Genomic DNA, 25248 nt, shown 5'->3' on the forward strand with positions numbered 1-25248 from the left:
AGATATGGATCAAAAGGTCTCCCTGTCAGCATGCTTTGCCTTTGTAATCCTTTGAATGGTACCTGCCGCTCGTCATCACCTGTCATTAAAAAACTATGCGTCAGATGTGTATGTCCAATTCGTATTCAGCTTTGTTGATCACTTTCTTCATGAAGGTGCCATGTTATTCTCTCCTTCATTTATTCTTCTTACTGTCATGAATAACCTCCTTCACACAAGCATACATGACAACCCTTATTGTGGTGACCTTTCCACCTTTGTCAAGATCCAGTGTTGTATATATACATACATACATACATATACCAAAGGCTTTTTTTCCCCCTTACAAGGGAGGTAGCCAAAAAACAAATGCATAAAAACCACTCCCACCCATTCCATCCCTATCACACTCCACCCCCTTCCCTCCCTCTTATCTTGGCACCTCCTGGATGACGGGTCATCCCTGCATCTTGTCCACTGCCCTGGGTCAGAAGCAGTGTTGCAAGACACAGATATATACATGCATGTCCCACACCCCTTTTTTCCTTATAAGGGAAGTGGCTGAGTTAAAGCTGTACTTGGATTCTAGTTCGTCTTCTCATCAGACTTTCTGCTTCGACTCTTTTTAGGATATTTAGCCTTTGGGTTCTCTTAAATAATAGTTATTGTGCTTCTCTTTTAAGTTTAATGATAAATAACAAAAATCAGTCATATTTTCAAAAATATTTATGAAAAAGATGACTTTCAATGGGAATATGATTGATTTCATCTTATTTGTAGAGCATTTCAATATATAACAATTTTTAAAAATGTATGCATTATTTCTTAATTTCAGCACTTCCAAAATACAATATATTTCAATAACAAACAAAACTTATACATTAAACACCTATTTCTAATATCCAACTCTAGCATATCTGTGGTACAATTTAACATGTACTTTATAACATGGAATAATTATACAAACTTAAGAATCATACTTCAATAATACATGCCTTGTTTGTTTTTTTGATGTGAAAAGTACAATGATTAATGAAAAACTATGTTCTTGAGCATTTGGTGCCACTCAAATCAGAATTATGAAGTTTTAGATTAATGGAGGTAAATATTCCTTTCAGAATTATGTGAAATAATCTTGTAATCTACTCTAAGTGATGTTATGACATAACATCAAAGTCTATGAAACTGAGATCACTAATGTTCAGAGTTTCTGTTGCTTTTTCTGTGCTATATGATCAATGGCATATTTGGTTAAGCTGCAAGTGCTATCATGATGCAATGAATAAATATTTGATGAATATATGAATCAATATGTGACGTTCTTTTCATTTTTCCAAGTTCCATAGATTTTAAGTTATTTTAGGGACACAGCAAAATTATCCATTAAGAATATTTATGAACATATATTAAAATGCAAGCTGGCAAAAGTACTCAAATATGGAGGGTCTGCTTTTATATTTGATGTTCCACTATCACTTCCAAGCGCTCCAGACCTTGTAAAGTTAACCTCCTAACATCTACTCTACATCTTATGTTGTTCTCTACAATTAACCTGAGGGTGGGAAAATTATTTTGTGCCTGTAGCATATCTGCTAACAAGTAGCAGAATAAGCAAACCTTAATTTTTTTTTTTTGTGTAATAAAAAGGCTCTAAAACCTTTGAACTACCTTATCAATTGTGGGATAGCGCTGTACATGTAGCAAAGTATTAATCTGTGAATAGGATTTATGATATTTCTGAATAGTGAAACTAATGTAAGGAAGACTTTCACTTCAGAATGTACAAAAAGAGTCCACTTACGTGTTCAAAAGCAAACAACCAGAACCTTGTACCTGTTGATTAAAAAAACATACAAAAGCCTAGCAGGATGCAAGCAAATGTATGTAACATGAAAGAGCATCTTATAATACTTATCTATGGTGTGCTGCAGTGCTGTGATTTGGATTACTTGGAGCAAATTAGATTGCCAACACTGATAGTCTTTGGGTTTCTGACAACATATATTCTTGTTTAGAAATCTGCAAGTGAATGAGATCTTTCAAGAGTTGAGGTACGGGAATTGGTTTCCTTTCTTACTGGAAATTGCTCTGACTACCTTCTATTCTGTTGTTTTTAAATGGAAGAGGGACCAACAATGGGTATCTGCTCATAATGGTCCTACACAATGGACATTGGTGAAAATGATCTCCGTGCTGCTTGTCTTCAAATCCCATCAGCAATATTGCTTTCTTTTGGGGGTTTAGCCCAGAGCAATCAGCATTCAGTCTCTGGATTATATCCAAGACCTCTTTCTCACAACTCTTTTCTTTACTTTTTCATAAAAGCAGAGCTGACAATCAGCAGCTACTCCTTTCTTCCTACAAGTTATAAAGAAAATACCCAAACCAACACAGCACATACAACAGTTCACTGTCTCTTCCCAGAGATGTCTCCGGGAAATGCCAAGGACTGTTGCCTGCTACAGTGGGGCTGTGGGTTCCAGTCAGCAAATCTCAAGACAACAGTTGTTATTATTATGTTATTATTATTAGTCAAATAGAACATTTCTGTGCTTTGCCCTGAACACTTGTGGGGGAACTACTAGATCACAGAAGTATTTGAAGTACCATTACATGACTAAATCATCTTAAGTCCAAGTTACATCATGATAAAACAGGTTGAGGTTCAATTACACCATTTCACACTGACTTTTCGCCCTTACATTTTGACTTGTATATCTTTTACAGCATTTACGTTTAACATATGATAAATCACATATACACCAGTCATGGTTCTGTAATGATGATACTGTAACATCACATAGGTTACTGACAAAAAAATGCCATAAGCTCATCAAAATGGGTGTTTCTATTAGTTAAATTTCAAAGTTGTACTTTTTCCAAGCATTTCTTGTGTTGACATAATGTGGCTTCAAGAATATTCTAAAAAGATGAAATCTTTTGTCATTTCAGAGATGTGCAATGGAGTGATTGTGAAAGCTATAAATAGCCGAGTCATTAATCCCATTCCTGCCCTTCGTCATCTGAATGGTCAGCATCGTGATCAGCAGGCTCGGGAAGATGAATGTTGGATAGAAGGTCTCGCATCGCTTCCAATAGAGAGTTGACACTTGCTCGTAGTTCTCCCGTTCCTCCATCACCCCCATCAGCACCGTCAGCTTCCCTAATGGGAAGTCGCAAAATAGAATAATAAAAATCACAATACATTTATGGTGATGGATTCTGTCATAATCTGAATTTATAAAATCACAGCTTACCATATATGCAATGCTAGTACAGTATAGCAAACGGAACTACACGGGTGGAAGTCAGTAAACATAATTTAATCAATCAATCAATAAATCAATCAATCCATTGCCTTAGGTCTCCCTTGTAGGGGACCCACAGATAGAAGATGCTGACTGTGAAATCTATTTTTCATTTGAGATAGACCACCACTCTCTGAAATCCATGTCTGATGGGCCTACACTATTTTCTAAACAGAATTGCATTTTACATTTTTAATTGCGTTATTGTGACGACTTAAAAAATAAATAAAAAACACCACACTCTATGCTGATAAGCAGTTTTATTCTGCCAAGATCAGTACATAAAAAGTACAAAAGAAACCACACATCACAATTTAAGTATATGAAAGGCTACCTTCCATAACCATCACATTAAACAGAACTAAGAGAGTATTCTCACAGGCACCAAGTGATAAATGAAAAGTTTGATAGAAAAACAGCACCTGAGTATATCAGGTTGAAAAGAACAATAACCAATGAAATCAAAAGTCCCAGTGTAATCATATACAGACAGCAATAACAAAGGTTTTCCCCTTTTTGAAATATGGTGGCCGAGAAAAAGTGACATTCACACAAATAACTCATTAGATAACAAAATTTGGTCTATGGTGAAAAAAAGCAAACTAAATCTTAACAACCACATCTTTTATTGAATATTACTCAGATCAATGTTTGATGAAAAATTTGGTGTTGGACTACTCGATACTCAATATGCAATAGAATGAAAACTAGTTAAGACAGTGGTCCCTAAACTGTAGTACATGAGCGCTTTCAGGGCCATCCGAGATTTTCAGTTGTAACATCTAAAAATGTGTTACATAGCAGCCCACTGGCACAGCCCATTCTCCACCTGCCTCTAAAATGTGAGTGTCTTATCATTTTACTTTTACATTTACGCCATCCAGGAGGTGCTAAGATAAGAGGGAGGGTGGAGGGGTGTGGAATGTATTCAGGGATGGAATGGGTGGGAATGATTTTATGCCTTTTCCTTTTTGGCTACCTCCCTTGTAAGGGGGAAAAAGCCTTGGTATATGTATGTATGTCTTATCATTTAGTTAAATAACCATTTATTTAGCATTTCTTTATTGTGCATCCCTCGAATTAAATTTTAATTAATATATCGTATTCTGTTGTTAGTTCATTTGTGTGTTTTACTTATGAATAAATTGATATCAGATTGAAATGTGTTTTTTTTTGGAACCAGGTGGTACATGGAGATGGTAAGGTACTTCCAAATGTTACTCAATCAGAAAACATTTGGGAACCACTGACTAAAAGGGATTCAGGGAACTATCCTTGTAGAAGTACAGCACATTGACAATCCATTATATCAAGCAACATATACAAAATAAGTGTCTTCATGTACCGCAACCTCCACAGTGACAATCCATTAAAGTGAGAAATGTCTACATAATAGGTATCTTCACTGTAGGCCCTCCACCCAAGTAAACCTATTCATTCATGCAAGTTCTTAAAAAGGCTTTAAAAGAAATAAATATTCATACAAATAAATCATCTACTCAACATGCACAGACTCAAGAAAAAGAACCTGGTTCAAACTGAGACAAGCATAGAAGTTATTTCACTTACTATTTATACCAAGAGTTTTTTCCCCCTTGTATGGGAGGTAGCCAAGTCAAAGACATGTACCTACTCCCACCCATTCACTCCCATCCACCTCTATCTCCTCCCTCTCATCTTAGCTCCTCATGGATGATGGGTATATACAAATACAATCAAAATACCTCTCACTTCCACCAACTAAAAATACACTTAATGAAAGACAGTTGTAACCCATGTAAATACTCTTTCGATCAATCAATCCATTACCCTGGTCTCTTTTGCAGAAGACCTGTGGTCTCCAAGAAACACAACAGCATCCGGTCTGGACCATAAGACTCTAAGTGAGGAGATACTGTGTTGTTGTCTGGGGATTGTTTATGTGGGGCATTGTAGTATGAGGTGTTGTGTGTCTTCTGTGTGGTGGTTGCATCTGGGGCAGTTTGAATCTGTGGCTCCACCTATTCTGTGTTGGTGCTACCTTAACCTCTTTGATACGATGACGCCTATGTAGGTGTCATGAGACGCAAGTGGGTATACAAGGATGCTGGCATCGGTGTCTTTTTTATATTTATTGTAATTGTAGCTGAGTAACCCCCGAATTCTGTGAACTGGTTTGATCACATTTTCTGTGTTTATTATTACTCAGAGTGAAAGAGAACAAGTAATACAGCAGTGACTTTATATTTTATAATGCAAGTAGTGTGATGCATCGTACATTAGGCATCCAATGCTACATGCGAGAATTTGACTTGTATTGAAGAGGTTAATGTGGGACAGTGTCCAGAGTGCAGCCTTGCCTGTGCGCTTCTTGTCAGGTGTGGGAAGGTTTCCTCTGTGGGGCTTATATCTGGGGGTTGTTGTTGGAACACTGAGTCTTTCTTGAAAAGCTTGTTTAGTTATCTGGGCATGTAAGTATTTCTGTGTGGATGTTTTGTGTGGTATAATAGGTTGTTATAGATCTTTGAGTAGTATGCTACTGGTGGTGTATATGAAATGTAGTGTAAAGGGTGTTTGTTTAGGGTTCTGGCATAGAACTATGTTCCTGTCATTTTCATCCGATGTTCTATTGGGGGATTTTTGGTTTCTGTTTAAAGGTATGCCATAGGGATGTTTTTGGTGCACCCATTTATTATTCTATGCACCATTCTGCAGTGTTTGTAGACTCCACAACAATTAAAATACAAAATGCAATCAAGCCCTTCATATTGTAACAAATTCTTGCAGATCTACAAAATTCCCGAGAGGTACAAAACAAAAATTATCATGTGGGGTCTATCTATCTATCTATATACCAGGGGCTTTTCCCCCTTACAAGGGAGGTAGCCAACTCAATAGGCATATACCCACTCCCATCCACCACCCTTTCCTCCCCCCCCCTTTTTTTGTGTGTGTGTGTGTGGGGGGGGGCTCCTCTTGGATGACAGGTCAACCCTGTATCCCTGCCACTTCCATGGATCAGAAGTAGTATGGGGTCTACAATGAAATTTATGATAAACTTCCTGAATTTATTTTCAAACTGAATCAAGAATAAGTCAACAGCTAATATAAAGTAACATATTCACACACCTTTAGGGAGAGAAATATGTATTTAAAGCCTTGAAGAAATATATACTATCTATATACAAAGCTTTTTCCCCCTTACAAGGGAGGTAGCCAAGTCAGAGGCACGTACCTATTCCCACCCATTTCACTCCCTTCCACCACCCCATCCATCCCTCCCATCTCAGCTCCTCATGGATGATGGGTCATCCCTGCATCCGCCAACTGAAGTGAAGCATTGAAGAAATATATACACTCACCCTAAATCTTCTGGCTCTGGTGCATTTGGATCATAATTGGGCATAATTGATCTGAAAAACGAGGTCAGAATGCCCGAGGAGGAGGCTGAAGGCTGGTTGCCCTCACTTCGAGGCCTCACGTAATCACAGACAGTGTCCATTGGTGGAAGAGGGTCAAAACTCATTACTGGCGACTTGGAGAGAGACTAGAAAGAGGAATGAGCATATTTTGAATGTCAGTGTGTATGGAAAGTTCTCCATTTTACATCTATCTATTAATCAATTTATATCATTCATTTTATGCAACTGCAACAACTCTTCCCTCTTCCCATAAAACGAGTCATCACCACACACACTTTTAACATGTTAAAATGTTTACCTAGCCTTTAGAGCCAAAATTTGGACTGAGCGCGAGCCTGAAAATAAATAAAACGCGATACTTACTGGAGGAAGAGCAGCGGTAGCATCTTTCACCTCCGCCAGGATAATATGCCTGTAGATGGCAGTGGGTGTGCCCTGGTAGCGAACTTTGCGTTTCTCCTCTCCCTCTTTTACGAGAGGATCTTCCTTGTCACTGCGTTCCAGCACAATATTCACATTTGCTGTTGACATAATCAGTCATGACATAACCATAATCAGTTGACATAATGAGTACCAAACAACTAGATAAATAATATATATATGAGTGGAAAGGGTGGTGAGGTAAACGCCAAAATACCGTAGGAGTTTTATTACTAACGTTTCATCCTTAAAGGTCAGATATCAACAGATATACCATTCGCTAAAAATCATCGTATTGCTCGAAAAAGTACTTTTTAAAAGCATACAAATAAAGTTTTTACCTATTACAGAACAATTTATTCAGAAAATTCACTTTTAATTGCGCCTCGCATACCACTTTTCCGAAGTCTAGATATTCAGAATAACAATATTGTTTGTTTGGCAACTGTGATGTCATGAACGCGGAATTCCCCGAACCTTTCCCGAAGCGCATGGGCAGAATGTTTCGAATAGCAGACGACGCAATGAAATGAAGACAAAACTGTTTTTTGCCAAATTTGATAAGATGTATGGTGTGGAATGATATAGAATACTTTCTGTATGTTTTTTTATGTACTTTAAACTTTAAATACAAAATTTTATGGAAGTCTTTATATCTTACATTTAAGGACATATATCACGACTTCCATAACTTTTTGTATTTACAGTTTAATGTACATAAAAAAACATACTGACAGTATTCTATATAATTCCACCATCTACATCTTATCAAATTTGGCAAAAAACAGTTTTGTCTTCATTTCATTGCGTCGTCTGCTATTCGAAACATTCTGCCCATGCGCTTCGGGAAAGGTTCGGGGAATTCCGCGTTCGTGACGTCACAGTTGCCAAACAAACAATATTGTTATTCTGAATATCTAGACTTCGGAAAAGTGGTATGCGAGGCGCAATTAAAAGTGAATTTTCTGAATAAATTGTTCTGTAATAGGTAAAAACTTTATTTGTATGCTTTTAAAAAGTACTTTTTCGATGATTTTTAGTGAATGGTATATCTGTTGATATCTGACCTTTAAGAAGACTTCCTCAGAGTATGAGGAAGTCCTCTTAAGGATGAGATGTTTGTAATAAAACTCCTATGGTATTTTGGCGTTTACCTCACCACCCTTTCCACTCATTCTGTATACATATTTCAACATATATATATATATATATATATATATATATATATATATATATATATTTGTATATATATACTGTATATATATATACACATATATATACATACATATATATATATATATATATATATTTACATACATACATAATATACCAAGGCTTTTTTCCCCCTTACCAGGGGGGTAGCCAAAAAGGACAAGACACAAAAACATTACCACCCATTTCATCCCCGAAAACACTCCACACCCCTCCACCCTGCCTCCCTTTCCCCCTTGCAAGGGAATTGGCCAAGCATTTTTTTTTAATACAAACTATTACAAGAACCTTGACTAAAGTAGGGACAGGAAAGGAGACCAAAGTTAGGGCTGATGAAAAAGTATTGGGATGGTTTGGACACATGAAAAGAATAAGTGAAGAAAGATTAGTAAAAGAAGTGTGGAAGGCTGAGATGTATGGAGTGAAACTGAGGGGATGACTGAGGATAAGATGGATGGATGGGGTGAAAGGGGCTTTGAGCAAGAAGGGAATGTCTGTTGAGTAAGGAAGGGAGAAAGCAGGAAATAGGGGTGAGTGGAGCAATGTTGTTTATAGATGATACTGTGATGCAAGGAAGGGAGGGGGTGGGTGAGTAGGGAGTGGTTATTTGTGTGATATTTTGATGCCGCCCGAAGGGATTTCTTCCCATCTTCTCTATTTTCTGCATGAGGGGACAGACAGGGGGATTGCCTATTAAGCAAAGCAGCCTTGCTGTGGATGTGCTGTGTCTTGCTGTATTGTTTCTGACCCAGGCAGTGGACAGGAGACAAGAATGACCCTTCATCAATGAGGAACTATGATGAAAGGGAGGAACGGTTGGTGGATGAGAGTGGAATGGGTGGGAGTGGAATGGGTGCATGCCTTTTGACTTGGCTACCTCCCTAATAAGGGGGAAAAAACCTTGGTATATAGGCAGATTATTTACAAGAGCAGTTCATATAAAACCTAATATTATGTGAATAATTCGCTAGTGGACAGCGACATCAATCATACAATCTCCATGACCGTCGCGCAGAGGATTCGAACCACTGCCAATAGACCGAAGAGAGTCCACAGCACCCGCCTTTGACCACTCGACCACAGATCGTCTGTGGTCGAGTGGTCAAAGGCGGGTGCTGTGGACTCTCTTGGGTCTATTGGCAGTGGTTCGAATCCTCTGCGCGACAGTCATGGAGATTGTATAACCTAATATTATATTAAACAGTATAACATCTGGCTACATGTATGTATGTATGTATAACATTTAACCTTATACAATCAACCGAGATACATCTGCCACATTTAATGATTTTGTTCTGGCTATCACTAGATTTTCATCAGTCTATAAGAACTTCTTGCCCTAGAAAGATATCAACACAAAATAGGACTCAACCTCAACTCACCTTCTAACCATGATAAGACCTCTGGTTCCTTCCACAAATGGTAATTCCTCCCAACATAAAGACTCGCTAGCTGGACTAAACCTTTGTTTTGACTGCAAGTGTTGAACAGATAAGAACCATTAAAAAATGTTCAGAATTCTAATAAGCTCTGATCAATACTCATACATTATGTCTTTGCCATCAATTTAAAACATGTAGTTTACTAGTTCATCTCCTTTTCTTTGGTCATCCAAAATTATCTTTTCAAATTATGTCCACTTCAAAATTAAAGTTGAATGATAATACTAATGGGGAATGTCATCAAACTTAAGAATTTTGGTCAGGTTAACGTTGGACAATCTTATTCATACAAAAGAAATTTCTGTTTCTTAAAGTCTATCTCAAGTAATACATTGAGGAACAATGACACATTAAAGCTTTTCATTCAAGCTTATACCCAGCTACATTACTTAGGCGGGTATAATTTTTCAGAGATGGAAATAATAAAATTGAATAATAAAATACCCGTTCTGAGCACTTGGTCCAAAGAATGCATGACTCGACACTTTGGCATCTGGCTGGACACCACACTTATCGAGAAGGGGAATCAACACGCCAGGGAAGAGTATCAGAGCCTGCTGAAGCATCTCGTCCGCTCGCACCTTCAGCTCCTCTGGGGTTCCTATTTCATTAACCTGTTCAGGAATAAAACATATTGATGATGATGATATGGTTTAACGTCACATACTCCTCCCATCAGAAGGCTAGGATGGTGCCCCTTACAGAGGACTTTGTAACCTCTTCAATACAAGTCAATTTCACCTGGGCAGCACCAGCTGCCTAATGTACGATGCATCACAATACTCATGTTTTAAAATATAAAGTTACAGCTGTATTACTCAATCTCTTTCACTCTGAATATTAATAACCACATAAAATATGATCAAGCCAGTTCACAGAACGTGGTGGTCACGTACCTACAACTACAAAATAAACATATTAAAGACCCCAACGCCAGTATCGTTATGTACCCCCTCACACCTCATGACGACTACGTAGGCCAAGACAGAGTCATTATAGAAGACGAAAAGGGGATCGATTGCATCCTTACCAATGGGGTATTGCGAGTGCCGTCCCTCCTTTCCCGTCCCACAGCAGCGCCTTCTCCTTGGCTTAGATGGAACAGGGCAAGTCCGACAGAAAAGGCAAAATTGGGCAACTGAAAATATAGAACCACACACTTAAAATTACCCATGACTTGACCATTTCGCATTTTTCTTATGATACTGTTTCAGCACAAAGGTTGGGAAGGATAGCTTGAGCAGAAAAGATCAGTTATACTTATTTTGACTAAACTTTAGTCAATAATTCAGTTTTAGCATTGATTTCTGGAGGGGTAGGACTGAGATATAAGTAGAGAAAGAGGGAGACAGAGAGAGGGAAGGACAGTGGGGGTAGAGGGAGAGAGTGGGAGGGAGAGAGGGAGTGAAAGAGGGGGAAGACTGATGGAAAAAAATATATAGGAATGATGATGATGATATGGTTTAACATCACACACTCCCCCAATATCGGGAGGCTAGGACGGTGCCCCTCACAGAGGGCTTTGTAGCATGGAATTTAATGAACCATGCCCTTGGTTCAACTTCGCTGGTGGCAGGATTCAAACCCATTCACCTATATGACAATTCTTCCTTTGATGGCCACTATTTTACACTGAAATTCTGTATACTACAAATCACAAATGCTACTCCTTTCATAACCACACATACTGTACCTATATATAATTTTTATTGTAAACAGCTACCATAACATCCAGAACTGTCATACCTGTGAAAGATTCTTGGTGGGTTCATAAGTATCATAGAGTCCAACAAGCCATGCATACTCTTGGGCTCTGATTGCATAAAAATCGATCATGAGCGATACAGCAAGGGGGTCGTCATCCGGTGACAGGCTCAGTAGTAGCTTGCAGAGCTCGAGGGCTGTACGGTGGCATCCCTTCTGCCCAACGTTGAGGATATGTCGAAACAGAGCAACATGCATACATCTGCACATAAAACAGAAACAGGGTCATCAGTACCTTTGAGTCTGTAAAGCATCCATTTCTAAATTAAGCATTGATATCTATCTAAAAACTGAGAGCTTTTTTTCCCCCTTATAAGGGAGGTATCCAAGTCAGAGACATGTACCTATTTACACCCACTTCATTCCCTTCCCCCACCCCTTCCCTCCACCCCTCCCATCTCAGGGAGTCCTTAATAAGGCATGAAAAAAACAGACCTTCAATGCACACACCATGAAAAACATTCTAAAACCTTTATGACATCTAATGATGATATGGTTTAATGTCACAAGCTCCCTCCTATCAGAAGGCTAGGATGGTGCCCCTCGCAGAGGACATTGTAGCGTGGAATTTAATGAACCATGCCCTTGGTTCAACTTCACTGGTGGCAGGATTTGAACCATTATCCCCATCCTTTGTCGTAAGTTACGACGCCCTAACTTGCTCAACCAGCGAGCTTCCTTTATCATATTTAGTTTAATGAAATCCTTAACACGACAGAAACTTGGATCTGATAGGTTTGAATTACTTTAATTTCCTAGAAATTTTCCAATTAGGACCATCCCCAGAAAACATCCAGTTTGATTATCAACCATATAAAAATTTTGAACCCATATTAGCTACATAAATTATTATTTCAAAAATAAGTTCCCTTAACATCAAGTGCTTTTGGTCTGTCCATAATTGTTAAGAAATGTATTACTCTAAACTCTATGGAAAAAAAATTCTTACAATAACACGTAAAATACAACTGACAGCAATACCAATTTCTTATTCTCTTGTCAATCCCAACCCTTTAGTAATTCAGCTAATATTTTCATATTAGGAATGAAGAAAGACTAGTCAAAAAAGTGTGGAGAAGGGGATAGAATGAACTCAAGAATGACCAAGAAAATGTAACTGGAAGGGTAATGTGGGCACGATTTGACACAAAATGAAAAAAAAAAAATAAATAAATAAATAAATAAATAAATAAATAAAAATAAACAAATAAAATAAATAAATAGATAAAATAAAATCAAGGAGACTATGCAAAGCTTTACTCATAAACTGTGTTCACATATATGAATGCTTTACTTCATAACACAAGGACTCTCAACATACCAGCAGTGAATCTTAAATAATTTTGCAAACTTCGTACTACCAACCTGTTTTCCTGGTGTTTGTACGGTAATCTACATGTTCCAGTCGCAATGTTGAAGAGAGGATGTGATGCCATTTCAAGAACATACAGTGCACGTTCAATAAGCTCACCAGCTGTTGCCGAATCGTCCCCTATTCTGAATATTTCTGCTACTTGAAGTAAAGTGTCTATGTGATATGGTTCAAGATTTAAGAGTGCCTAAAAGAGAGAGAGAGAGAGAGAGAAAAAATAAATAAATAAATAAAATAATTAGGAATAATATGTGATCCCTATGATTATAAACATAAATTACAATATAACTTGGTAAAAAAAATTCTACATTACTTCATTCCATGTACCTCTATAATCTTAGAAAAAAAATAAAAAATAAATAAATAAAATAGAAAATTAAAATAATAATAATAATAAAAAAAAAATCCTCCATTCCTATATTCAAATTCCTGCTTGATTACCACATCTCAAAGCTCTATCAAGACACTCCATTTTCAAAAACTTGCCAAACTAAAACCAACCATGATATTCTCTGGATTGAGAGTCTCCACGGCATCCAGAAATCGGAACTGTGCTTGCTGATAGGTAGCATTGTGCACATATTTAAAGCACTGATACGAGGCACTGGATTCAGTAATTTTCATAGAAATGCCTGGCTTAGGTGTATTCTGGGCCCAGTGAGGGTGACCCTGTACAATCCAGGTGCTCTTCATAGCACGTCCCCTTCCTCGACGTCTACTGTAAAGATAAAGATACAAAAGTCAAAAAACACACCCACATCATAAATAAATAAAACAAATTAAACCTTCCTTCCCTGGGGGAGCGGGTTACTGAATATTTATATGCTCCTTTCCTCCATGTTACAAATAGGTAAATATATGCCAATGCACTTTTCATAAAGAAAAACATGAGTCTTTGTTAAAACAATTAAATAGATAAAATGACGATACAAGTATGGATACAAAAATACAAAACTTACTTGTTTTCATTTGCTTGTACCACTCTGGATCCAAATATCCTCTTCATTTCATTCTGGGGATTGAGGTGCTTGTGTTCAACTTGTAGGGGATTCCTGGCAAGTTTCACCACTGCCAACCATAAACAATAATACATGTTTTAATAATGGAGGTGCAATGTTAAATGCTACATGGTACAAAAACAATAATTATTGCCACAACTTTCACTAACTGGAAACTAGCAGCCCCAAAGGAAGCAACCAACAACTCTTGAGTCTTCCCACAGATATCTGGGAAGAAATGTTGTATATATATATACATATATATATATATATATATATATAATATAATATATATACATATATATACATATATATAAATACATATATACATATATAAATATATATATATATATATATATATAAATATATATATATATATATATATATATAAAATTTATTATTATAATTTTTTCTGGTGTGGGAAGGGACGGAGAGGGGGGGTCACCGATTAAATGAAGTGGCTTTTCTGTGAATGTGCTGTGTCCTGCTACACTGCTTCTGACCCAGGGCAGTGGGCGAGATGCAGGTATGACCCATCATTGAGGAGGAGCCAAGATAAGAGGGATAGAGGGGTGGTGAATGGGAGTGGAGTATGTGGGAAAATGGAATGGGTAGAAGTGGATTTTATGCCTTTGTTTTTTTGGTTACCTCCTTTGTAAGGGGGAAGAGGCCTTTGGTATATGTATGTAACCCCTCATGAAGGTGAAAAGACCTTTTGATATATGCAAGTGACACAAACATTCATGATGAGGAAATTGGTCATTAGACTACACCAAGGGGACAGTGTAATTCTTCATTTGATTTGCACAATATAGTCTTCTAGTGTATAAGTTCAAACCCAATCATTCATTCTAAACACTAACAAACTTTAAACTTACCAGCTTGTCCTTTCTCCGCCCGTGGCGTAGCATCCCCAAGCATCGCATTCACCTGCTTCAGGCTCGACTCAACCTCATCTAGATCTGGCTATAAATTTACATTTTTTATGAGAATACATAAACACTCATTGATGAATAAAATATCGCAACGTAATGAAAAAGAAAACAAATACATACTAATCACACTAAGTTATTTCAGTGTAAATTCATCTTAATCAAAGAACGTCATACTGATTTCTAAAAGTCATTACAAAGTCAACCACAGAGACAATCTACTCACATCCATATTGTCCTCACTGCTTGCTGGGACTTTGGTACGTCCTTTCTTCTTCCGCTTTCTGCGTTTTTTCTTTGCACCAACCCCCATGGGTGGCTGCGGTGACAGACCATCTTTTCTAACCTCGCCATCACCAACCTCATATACCTCTGTGACGTCATCATCCTCTTTGACTTCCGACTCAGATGGGGAACCACCAATCAACTGAAAATAAATACATAAATTTTCACACTGCATGTAAAACACATACATACATATACCAAAGGCTTTTTCCCCCCCTTATAAGGGAGGTAGCCAAAAAAACAAAGGCATAAAAACCACTCCCACCCATTCCATCCCTATCACACTCCACTCCCCTCCACCCTCTTATCTTGGCACCTCCTGGATGACAGGTCATCCCTGCATCTTGTCCACTGCATCATGTAAAATAAATTTTCTTAAATATCACAGGGCAGATCCACCAAAAGTAGTACATATATAAATCTTTGAAACTGAAGATACAGTATACTGTACACTTCTTTTGTTTGTACAGATATTCAACCTCTCCTGGACACAACCCCAGGAAAGGGGCTAATGATAGATGCCTGATCCTCCCTGCTGTCCATATTCATAACTCCAAAACACCTTCATAATCTGGAGGTGCAATTCTGAGAGGCTGGCACTTAGGTTCTGGGTAAAAATTCTTCAAGTATTGTTCTTTTACTGCACCTTTACAGAATACTGCATCCCTTTACATTCTTCATACACGTGATGCTTTTCAATTTGTTCCCATAGCTTTGTGATGCCATCCCATCCCAAATTGAAAGATCCTGTCAATTTTATCCAACCATTTCTATGGCCTGCACACCATAACCAAGTTACACTGTAAATGCCATATTTTCTCCATACTTTCTGAGCAAGACTGCTTCGGAAATATTACTAATACTTACCAGATCAAATCTATTCAGAGGTTTTACAACATTAAGTACATCATCCCCTTCATCTTCATCCTCGTCATCCTTGTCTTTCTCTTCACCATTGGACGGGAAGTCCATCTCCCCCCTTCCACCCTGCATTTTCCTCAGTGCACGAAGAGACATCCTGTAAAAGATCAAGTTGAAAAGAATTATCAATGCTGGGTAATGGTTAGCAATTATAGGCGGCTGGGACTACTACCTGGGTAACTTTTCCATACTTTACTGTCCTCAAGAACACCTTCCACTACCCTTTTCAATATTCATATATAATTCTGAGTTAATTCACCCCCAAAAGTAAATAAATAAGTAAATGAATAAATATAATAAAAAATAAAAATCAGTTGATGTCAGGTTTCGGTCAGGGGGAATAGGCAGATGGCACTGTGCAAATTAAACACTGCAATGTAATCTGGCTTAAGTTTTATAGATTAATCAGTTAACTACTGCCAACAATAATAACAAATATATGTTGTAGATTATTTTCTATGTTAAATAGAGAGGACCAATGACAGGCACCTGCAAGAAGTAGCCCTACATGATGGACACAGGGAAAAAAATCATCTCAATGTAGTCCATGTTCTAAACCTGGCAACAACTTTCCTTCTATGTGAAGGTGCCCTAAGGGCAGACTGTGTCTGGATTGACTCCAAGGTCCGTCTCCATTAACATCCACTATATGGGGATATTTACAATGCCTTTCTTTCTGGTACATTCACTGAATTTATGTATTATATCACTGTCTGGTATATTTCTATGTTTTGGTATTTGTGAACATTCCTTCTTGCAATGTTATCATTTATTAAAAAAAATTGTAGCATTACACTTTTGGCTAAACTCACTCCCCACAGTGTTAACATTTTGCCAAGTCATCAACCTCTTCCATATCAGTTGCAACTTAATCCTACTATTTCTTTCTCTATTTCAATATCGACATGTGACCAAGTCTGTTTCACCTAAGTCTTCTACAAATCTAAGTCTGGGTTTTGTTTTCACGTTTGTTTTCATTTCTCAGCTTGCTCATTTCCTTCTCTATAGGCAAGATGAATCTCCTTATTACTGACATCTTACCACGATGAGTGGATAGTCTCACTATTTTTCTTGAGAGTTATTATACATATCTTAAATTTAATCATAACCATTCAATGTCACTCTTCAACAACTCCAAACACTACCATATATAACTTTCTTTCATTATTTTCCTATTTTCTGGCATTGTGGTCTTGAACCTTGTTTTAGAGAAATGCCTGTTGATGATGCCACATTGCTGTTTTGGTGAAGGTATTTTACCTAAGTTGCTCCACCTGCTTGTTGAATGGATTTAATTGATAATTCTTTTATGGTTTTTAAAGCCTTCTGCTAATAGATGGAAATACTTCATCATATTTATATCATAGATTATCCATACAAAAAAGAATGATATTTGTTCGTGATAGATGGATACAGAACATTCCCCACACACATCTATATTTCACCACACCCATTGATTGAACCAGCATTGTTATTTTAAGTTGTCATAATGATAATGTATATTTTCCTTTGCTCTCAAGAAATATATTTCTTTCAATAGAACAACCTTTAATAGGATATCATTGTAAATAAATAATAAAACCCTAGTGTTTATGGCTAAATATGAAACATTTGACAAGAAGGCCACAGTAGACAGAAGGTGAACAAGACACGTTTCTCAGAACAGACATACTTTTCAATACATAGTCACAGTGATCAGTTTTATATGGTAATTTGGTAGTTTCACTATAACTATAGGAACCACAGAGACAAATGGTAATGTCATATAACAATGTCAGACATCCCATAATGATATTAAATAATTAATTCATGATACTTTCCTGTAGGCAAGGTTTTTGTTCACTTTCTTTTTATCTTTAAAAAATATATTGTTTCTCATTAAATCAATTTCAATAGCAGCTCAATACAAACAATGAATAACATCTGTAATACTAATCATTAGTATTACAGATGTTATTCATTAGTCTAATGGCAATATTAGCATTTGACATTGAATCTAAAAGGTAAAGAGGAGGGTCACATGGGACAAGAATAGGTCAAGCTTGTCAAAAACATCAGAAAGAATTTGCCAATAGTTAGATATTACAGTCTTTACTACGACACTATGTCAAAATCTACCTTAAGGACAGTATGAATCTGGATGCTAAATATAAAATTATATGCAAGCTGTTTACTGTCTCTGATCACAAAACTAAAGCAATATTATGCATGCATTGTTCAATATTTATATTTCGTTTCATTACTGACATAAATCTATTTTAAAAGTACATCGCTCTGAGTTACATGATTTAGGATAAAATTCAATTTAATTCTACAAAATAACAAAATTATGGTTATTGACCTATTATCGCCCGTAGTCTGTTTTTCCTCACTGTCTAAAGTAAATAAATACTGCAGACAAATAACATTACAATTGAAATCTGCATGACATTTCCTAAAATTGAGTTCAACTTTTGTTTCCAAGCATAATTCCACTAGGCTTAGTTTAACTTACTTTGAACTTTATAACATATAATTGTTCCTTGTTCCTTGCTCGGTGCAGATGACAAGATTCTGTACAGCACTTGTGTTCGAAAGTCTAAAAACGAAGATAAGTTTTCAAAAGCTCTGTCTAATACAATGAAATAGTATAAACATCTTATATATGACTAATTTTTTAAAGACAAAATTCAATTTGCTATATTTACTCAAAACTAGTAATCAATATTATATTTCTAGATAACATATTCGGACAATGATTTGTCAACAATAAACTTTTTGCTGATTCCACTGGAGCCAATGGAAAACCGCTAATAAAACCGGGATTATTTTTATTGGACTACTTAACAACAAAGACTTCATCATATCTATAAGGTCATAGATTGTGCATATAAAAAGGAATAATATTAATCATTCGTGGTAGATGGATGCAAACATATAAACTTTTTTTTTTGAACGATTATATTTGATATATGTAAACAACTTTCCTAACCAGCAGACGACAACAATCATGGCGGACTCACGGAATGACATTCGAGATGATGCTGATTTACCCGTGGTTGTGGCTACTCCAGACCCTAAGAATGTACAGGAATTAACACAATATGTATGTATGACTATCTCTAAAGAGAGCACAGATGCATAAACCTAAATTGATCCATTTAGTACACGTTTGGAGAGTTGTATCCTCATCTTGGATTCCATTCACAGTCACAGTGACAGTAACTAAGTAAGCGCATCAGTGCATAAACTAATAGTATTGGGTTAATCAGTTATTTCTTCTCTAATGAATTATCTTAATGCATGGCTCATAGAGCTAGTTGTAAATACTGCAGTGCTCAGTATTGATTTGTGCTGATGTCACTTTTGTAGTTAATAGATTAGATCCTAAAACATGATAATGCATAAGTACTCTTTATTGATATCACAAAATTAAGCTAGTTATTCATCTGAGTAGATAGTCTAATATTATTATTACTTCAATATAAATTTAAGTTACTAATACTGTAGAACCTTCCAATATTTATAGTGTTTCGGATGGTAATCAGTCTCACATTTAATTTATTTTGCATTCAAGAAATCAGTTTCTGATCACTGTTGATGTCAATGTATCATTATTTTCTAACTTAAAATAAATTTTCCTAAATTGTTTAAAATAGATAAAGGGGAGGGTCTTCTCCGTAACAATTTTATCACAAGTGATTAGTTTCTGACTAAATTGTGGAATTGAAAAAGAATATTGGCTACCTATCTGATAAGGGGAAGAGGACTCATGGTATATAGATAAATAGATAGAATAAGCAAGAAACTTATAGAAATCTGGGAAAATTAACCAAAATACTACATGAAAAAACTGACAATGGCAAAATATAGAGAGCTCTAAAAAACATAGAAAATTATTAGTCAAATCCCCTCCCCCAACTCAAGAAGCAGATGGGATAACTTGGTAAAATACTATCACCAAAACCACACTGTGACATCATCAACAAGTGTTTCTCTAAAACAAGATTCAAGACCACAATATCAGAAAATAGTTAAGTGATGAAAGAAATACAGAAAATCAAATCAGAATACTGTACACAACAGCTCGTTCAATGGGCCAAGATTGTTCAACTGCATCCCATCCACACTGAGAAACATATCAGGGGTGTCTCCAGACACCTTCAAAAAACATCTTGATATATGGTTGGCCAAAATACCAGACCAGCCACCAACACCAGGATACACCAGCCCCAACGCCAACTGAATGATTGATTGGACTATTGATGTGAGGGAGTTGCCTGGTCACAGTGGGACCCCAGTCTAGCTGCGTCGATCATTGACAGAAGTCATCAAAGTGTAAAGTGTAAGACTGAAGCCAACCTCCCCTGTACTAGTGAAGACATAGAAGGGGCCGTACAAAAATTTAATAACTCCAAAGCAGAAGACCCAGACAGGATTTCAAACATCTGCCTCAAACACCTGGGCCAAATAGCCATAAGACCCTTAATCACTTCAGCACAAGTCAAATTCTCACATGCAGCATTGGCTGCCATATGTACGATGAATCACACTACTCGCATTATAAAATATAAAGTCACTGCTGTATTACTCATTCTCTTTTACTCTCAGTAATAATAAACACAGAAAATGTGATCAAACCAGTTCACAGAATCTGGGGATAACTCATGTACAACTACAAAAAATATATATTCAAGACGCTGACACCGGCATCCTCATGTACACCCATGCCTCATGACACATATATGTAGGGATCATCATACCAAAGTGGTTAACTTCATTGGGACAGCCACAGTGGCCCAGGCCTTCCAAAATCTCAGCATATGTTTTACATGAGACTTGGAATCTCGTGTGTCAGAAATTTATTTAATCAGTGTTGTAATACTTTGTCACATGTTTGGAGAACAGAAAGAATATTCAGTTGCAAGTAGAAAGTCTTTTATCCATACTTACTTTTGAGGCTTACTTTACTTCAAGTGATGTGATATGGTTTAACGTCACACACTCCCCCCCTATTGGGAGGCTAGGACAGTTCCCCTCACAGAAGGATTTGTAGCGTGGAATTTAATGAACCATGCCCTTGGTTCAACTTCGCCGGTGGCAGGATTCTAACCACCCTCACCTCGACCTTCGCCTTCTAGTGCAAAATGGATATTTGAATTTACACATGGGGGAAGTCATTATGACCCCCATTTTCCCCCAAATTATATTTTTGGGTTTGCTCTTGCTTCATTTAATAAGCATTTTGAAGTTAAATGAAGCAGAGCTTGACCACTTGAACCCTAAACCTCTTCACTACCTATTGGGTGACATGTACATATCAAAAGCCTTTTCTCACATGTAAAGGTATTGACTGAGTCAAAGTATATACCTACCTTACACAGAGTGACAAAGAAATTTAATAGCTTGTTATACTGCATGTTACAATTAAGTAATATGTCAGATGATGTGCAAGTGTAATTTGATTTGTTCTTTCTGCAGGTCACAGTGCTGCTCCAACAGATGCAAGAAAGGTTTCAGACAATGTCTGACCAAATAATTGCAAGGAATATCCTTTTATTATTAAAAGTGATTATGTTACTGGGAGATGGTTATTTCAAATGAGCTCTGGGTCTGATCTTAATGGTATGTTTGATAGATTAGTCCCGTATGCATGCAAATTTTTTGTGGGTTGTTTGGATGCCTTTTGTTAAAGTTCTTTTATAATAATTGAGTGATAAAGTTGAACTTTTAGTTAAATGTAGGATTATATCTTTATGAACTATGTAGACACCTATGATTTACTGGAAACTAAAGTGTTATAGAGCTGATATTGCACCACAGGTAGTTCTTAATTTACGCAATATGTAGGGACTGAGAGACATTGAATAAATAAAAAAATTAGTAAATCAAACTGGGGAGAGCTGGGGAGGGGGAGAAGGCAGAAGGGTACCAATATATCCACCAAATAAAACTATATCTTGTACTCCAGTAGATATGTTATTCATTCATGTTAATTCAGACAAACCCCATAATTAAAATAAAATGTATTATTGTGCCAGTTGCATTAAACAAGTCATGTAAAATAAACTTGCACAAATTAAGAATTACCTGTACAGTGTCACTGCCAGTTTCAATTTGTAGGTATGTTTCCATAGTATAACAATTATTCTAATCTGAAGTTAATTTGTAACATTCAGAATGTATTATTGTGTCTGTTGCATTAAACAAGTCATGTAAAATAAAATTGCACAAATTAAGAATTACCTGTACATTGTCACTGCCAGTTTCAATTTGTAGGTATGTTTCCATAGTAACACAGGTATTCTAATCTGAAGTTTATTTGTAACATTCAGAATTAATTGTATTACAGCTTTTTATTCCTGGAACCAACAATGGGTACCTGCAGGTGGTGGTCCTGCAAGATGGATTTCAGAGAGAATCATCTCCCTATTGGTCATCTTCAAAGCCCATCAACACCTTTGACCCCATCTGGAGGTAGAGCCTTGGGGGGCTGACACTTGGTCTACAGACTGAGTCCAAGATTTCTCTCTATTTTAACTTGACTTCCTCCACCTTTTCACATAAGGAGATATGCCAGCTGGAAACTGCTGCCCTTCTATTATTTTAAACTGATGACAAAAATAGACCCAGTTCATTATCTACATAAATGACATAATGGCAGGTATGATAAGTGACATTAGTATATTCATAGATGATACAAAGAATATGAATGGAGTGGGAGATGATACTGACCTGTCTTGCTTTAGAATCAGAGTCAAGTTCAAAGATCAACTGTTTCACCTCCCACATCCTTCCACCCCCACCCACCAGCTCCATACCTGTGCCTGTACAATCCCTGGTTGTCATTTTAAATTTACTGTATCGTCACTTTTCTCTTTCATCCCGTGTAGGCATCCTCAGCACTGTCAGGGATCCAGTGTTGTTGTTTTTTTTTTGTCATTCCCTAGACTGTCAGGCCAAGCAATCCTGCCTCCCTGAGGAGCACCATGGCTGGATTGGGATTTTCCCACAAATCTTTTATAGAATGTGTATTGTGTTATTGGCATGCATGGTTGTTGTGTTGTATAGTACGAGATGAAGTATCGCATCCAGGACAGTTATTTGCAATGCAGTCATCCAGCTTGGCCAGGTGAGCTGTCCTTTTGGGGGAGAGAGGATTCAGAGGGATGAATATCAGGGGGTCTGGCATGCAGCAATGTATTGTCTTTCAATTTGTTGATAGAGCTGGGAACTATATAGATATGCTTCAGGGATCCAGTTTGGCCAGGTGAGCTGTCCTTTTGGGGGAGAGAGGATTCAGAGGGATGGATATCGGGAGGTCTGGCATGCAGCAATGTATCGACTTTCATTTTGTTGATAGAGCTGTGAACTATATGGATATGCTTCAGGGATCCAGTGTAGGTACGATCTTCCACCTTCTGATTGTATTCATAATCAAGCCTGATGAGAATTCACCACAGGGCATGGGTAGTGATAAAAAATGCATGAATCTTGGGGTCATTGCAGTGATTAATAACAGGTTATGTATGTTAATAACTCATAGGTATCTATGTTTTATAGCTGAAAATGTCTCACCAAAGCACAGAAACTTTCCTTAACACTAAATACTAGATGAAATGGGAACCCGTATTGATGACCTGGAAAGAAACATTTCAGATCTCATGACTCAGGCTGGTCCTGAAGAAACTGAAAAATGAGGAACCATGGACAGTGTTCTTCAATCCATTTTGTCCATTCTGCCAACTCTTTCGCTCCTGTGAAGCTTCTGTGTAGCAGTATCATAATTGTTTTTGTTGATAATGTTTTGCCATGATTATGAAGAAATGGAGGGTGTTGATGGTGCTTATGGAAAAGTGAAATTCACGTGAAAAATAGATTGAAACTCAACACGAAGCTCAATATGGTAATGATTTTTTTTCCAGAATAATGAACGAATATCATGATCACAGTACTTAAAGTAGGTACATGTAATTACCATCATATAATCAAGTTGTTTAGCTACTAGACACCAGAGTAGAATTTTTTCCCTTAGGCAAATACTCACACCTAATATGAGTGTACTCAAGTCACTGCCAAAGTACTTTATAAATACTGTACTGTAATACCTGGTAATCTGCATAGGTACTGTAATGCTGTGTATATTACAGTTTTGTGTTGTACCAATGTGGTATGACAAAAAAAAATAATAAACAAGTTCGTGTAATTAACTTGTTTTACCTGTGTATGGAATTGAGAACTAGGAGTGGTTGATCATAGCTGGTACTATGGTCTCACTGGGTATGGAATATGTACAAACTAGGATGTTAAACGAGAGCTTCAAAACACCAAGTTAGATGCTAGAACTGTGCATGGTTATCTTCAGAACTGAGAGAAGAGCTCTCCTGTAAATTACATATAAAGCAATATGTAGCCAGTATATGGTGATAGTTGTTTATAAGGATTTTAAAAGGCAATTTCAAGTTTTTGACACCATTTTATTTGTTACAAGGGTTTTAAAAGGCTTCAAAGAAGTTAACCAACATTGTCAAATGGCCAGCATTAAAATGATAGATTATATGAGCTTGTACAATAACATTTATTGCAACCTTTTATATACTTTACTGATTGGTAATAGCTGGCTTCATACTTGATTTAAGAGTGGATACAATTGTGATATGGTTAGGTTGCAATGATTTCCTAGTTTATTTAGAAAATGTTTTGCAAATTTCTGTTAGTACTGCAATTTTGATGAACACGTATGTTGTCCTATATATTGTATCCTTAGCATGCACAATGTTATGTTTTAATTAAATGGAAAAATCTAGCATCAGTTTCTCCTTGCAGTCATTGTCCAAAATGTCAATTTAATTTAAAACACTATCTATTTGAAATTCCTCAGTGAAAATAAAATTACATATCACAAGTTCTGAAAACAGTTGTCAATTATTGCAATAGATCAACAAGAAAGATTGACAATCATTAGAATCGGTAACAATGTTTCCAATGCTTTATCACTGAACTGCAAAACTCATCTTGTCACAATATAGTGTGGACACCATCCATTTTTGTGAGGAATCTCGGAGCCCCTAGGACTGAAGGCGTGTTCTCGTCTGCCACACAGGCATGGCCCACCTTCACCCATACATACCAGGGTACATTTGGGTGGATACACAGAAGGCTTTTGTGTAGCGGTCGTGTGTGTGATACGAAGATATTGGGCTGACTTTGTGTATGTTGTCTGGATAAGGCATCA

The 25248-nt window shown here is 36.9% G+C and overlaps 2 protein-coding genes across 4 annotated transcripts; one reads left to right on the forward strand and one right to left on the reverse strand.

Annotated features, from left to right (window-relative positions):
• Positions 1–641: 641 nt before the first annotated feature.
• Positions 642–18776, reverse strand: Nulp1 (Nuclear localized protein 1). 2 transcript variants are annotated; one of them, XM_076178219.1, is made up of 15 exons: positions 18722–18776; positions 18529–18612; positions 15981–16131; positions 15055–15255; positions 14775–14862; positions 13858–13966; positions 13400–13616; positions 12892–13085; positions 11509–11728; positions 10793–10900; positions 10207–10376; positions 9703–9794; positions 7052–7209; positions 6629–6813; positions 642–3142 (listed from the first exon to the last, which is right to left on the reverse strand). In XM_076178219.1, exons 3-15 carry the CDS (start codon positions 16128–16130, stop codon positions 2977–2979), a joined length of 2058 nt encoding a protein of 685 aa, XP_076034334.1. In that variant the 5' UTR covers position 16131; positions 18529–18612; positions 18722–18776; the 3' UTR covers positions 642–2976. The 2 variants fall into 2 exon arrangements, with proteins under 2 accessions (XP_076034334.1, XP_076034332.1); XM_076178217.1 differs by lacking the exon at positions 18722–18776 and having other exon boundaries at positions 18529–18669.
• On the forward strand, positions 18757–24820 carry LOC143021040 (heat shock factor-binding protein 1). 2 transcript variants are annotated; one of them, XM_076178230.1, is made up of 4 exons: positions 18757–18887; positions 19012–19098; positions 21495–21561; positions 23625–24820. In XM_076178230.1, the coding sequence occupies exons 2-4, from the start codon at positions 19024–19026 to the stop codon at positions 23711–23713; spliced, it is 231 nt and encodes a 76-aa protein (XP_076034345.1). In that variant the 5' UTR covers positions 18757–18887; positions 19012–19023; the 3' UTR covers positions 23714–24820. The 2 variants fall into 2 exon arrangements, with proteins under 2 accessions (XP_076034345.1, XP_076034344.1); XM_076178229.1 differs by having other exon boundaries at positions 18855–18887; positions 19012–19119.
• The last annotated feature ends 428 nt before the right edge of the window (positions 24821–25248 follow it).

The sequence above is a fragment of the Oratosquilla oratoria genome, chromosome 41, assembly GCF_046742065.1.
Source record: "Oratosquilla oratoria isolate Oo_2021 chromosome 41, ASM4674206v1, whole genome shotgun sequence".
In the NCBI taxonomy this organism is placed as follows: Eukaryota; Metazoa; Arthropoda; class Malacostraca; order Stomatopoda; family Squillidae; genus Oratosquilla; species Oratosquilla oratoria.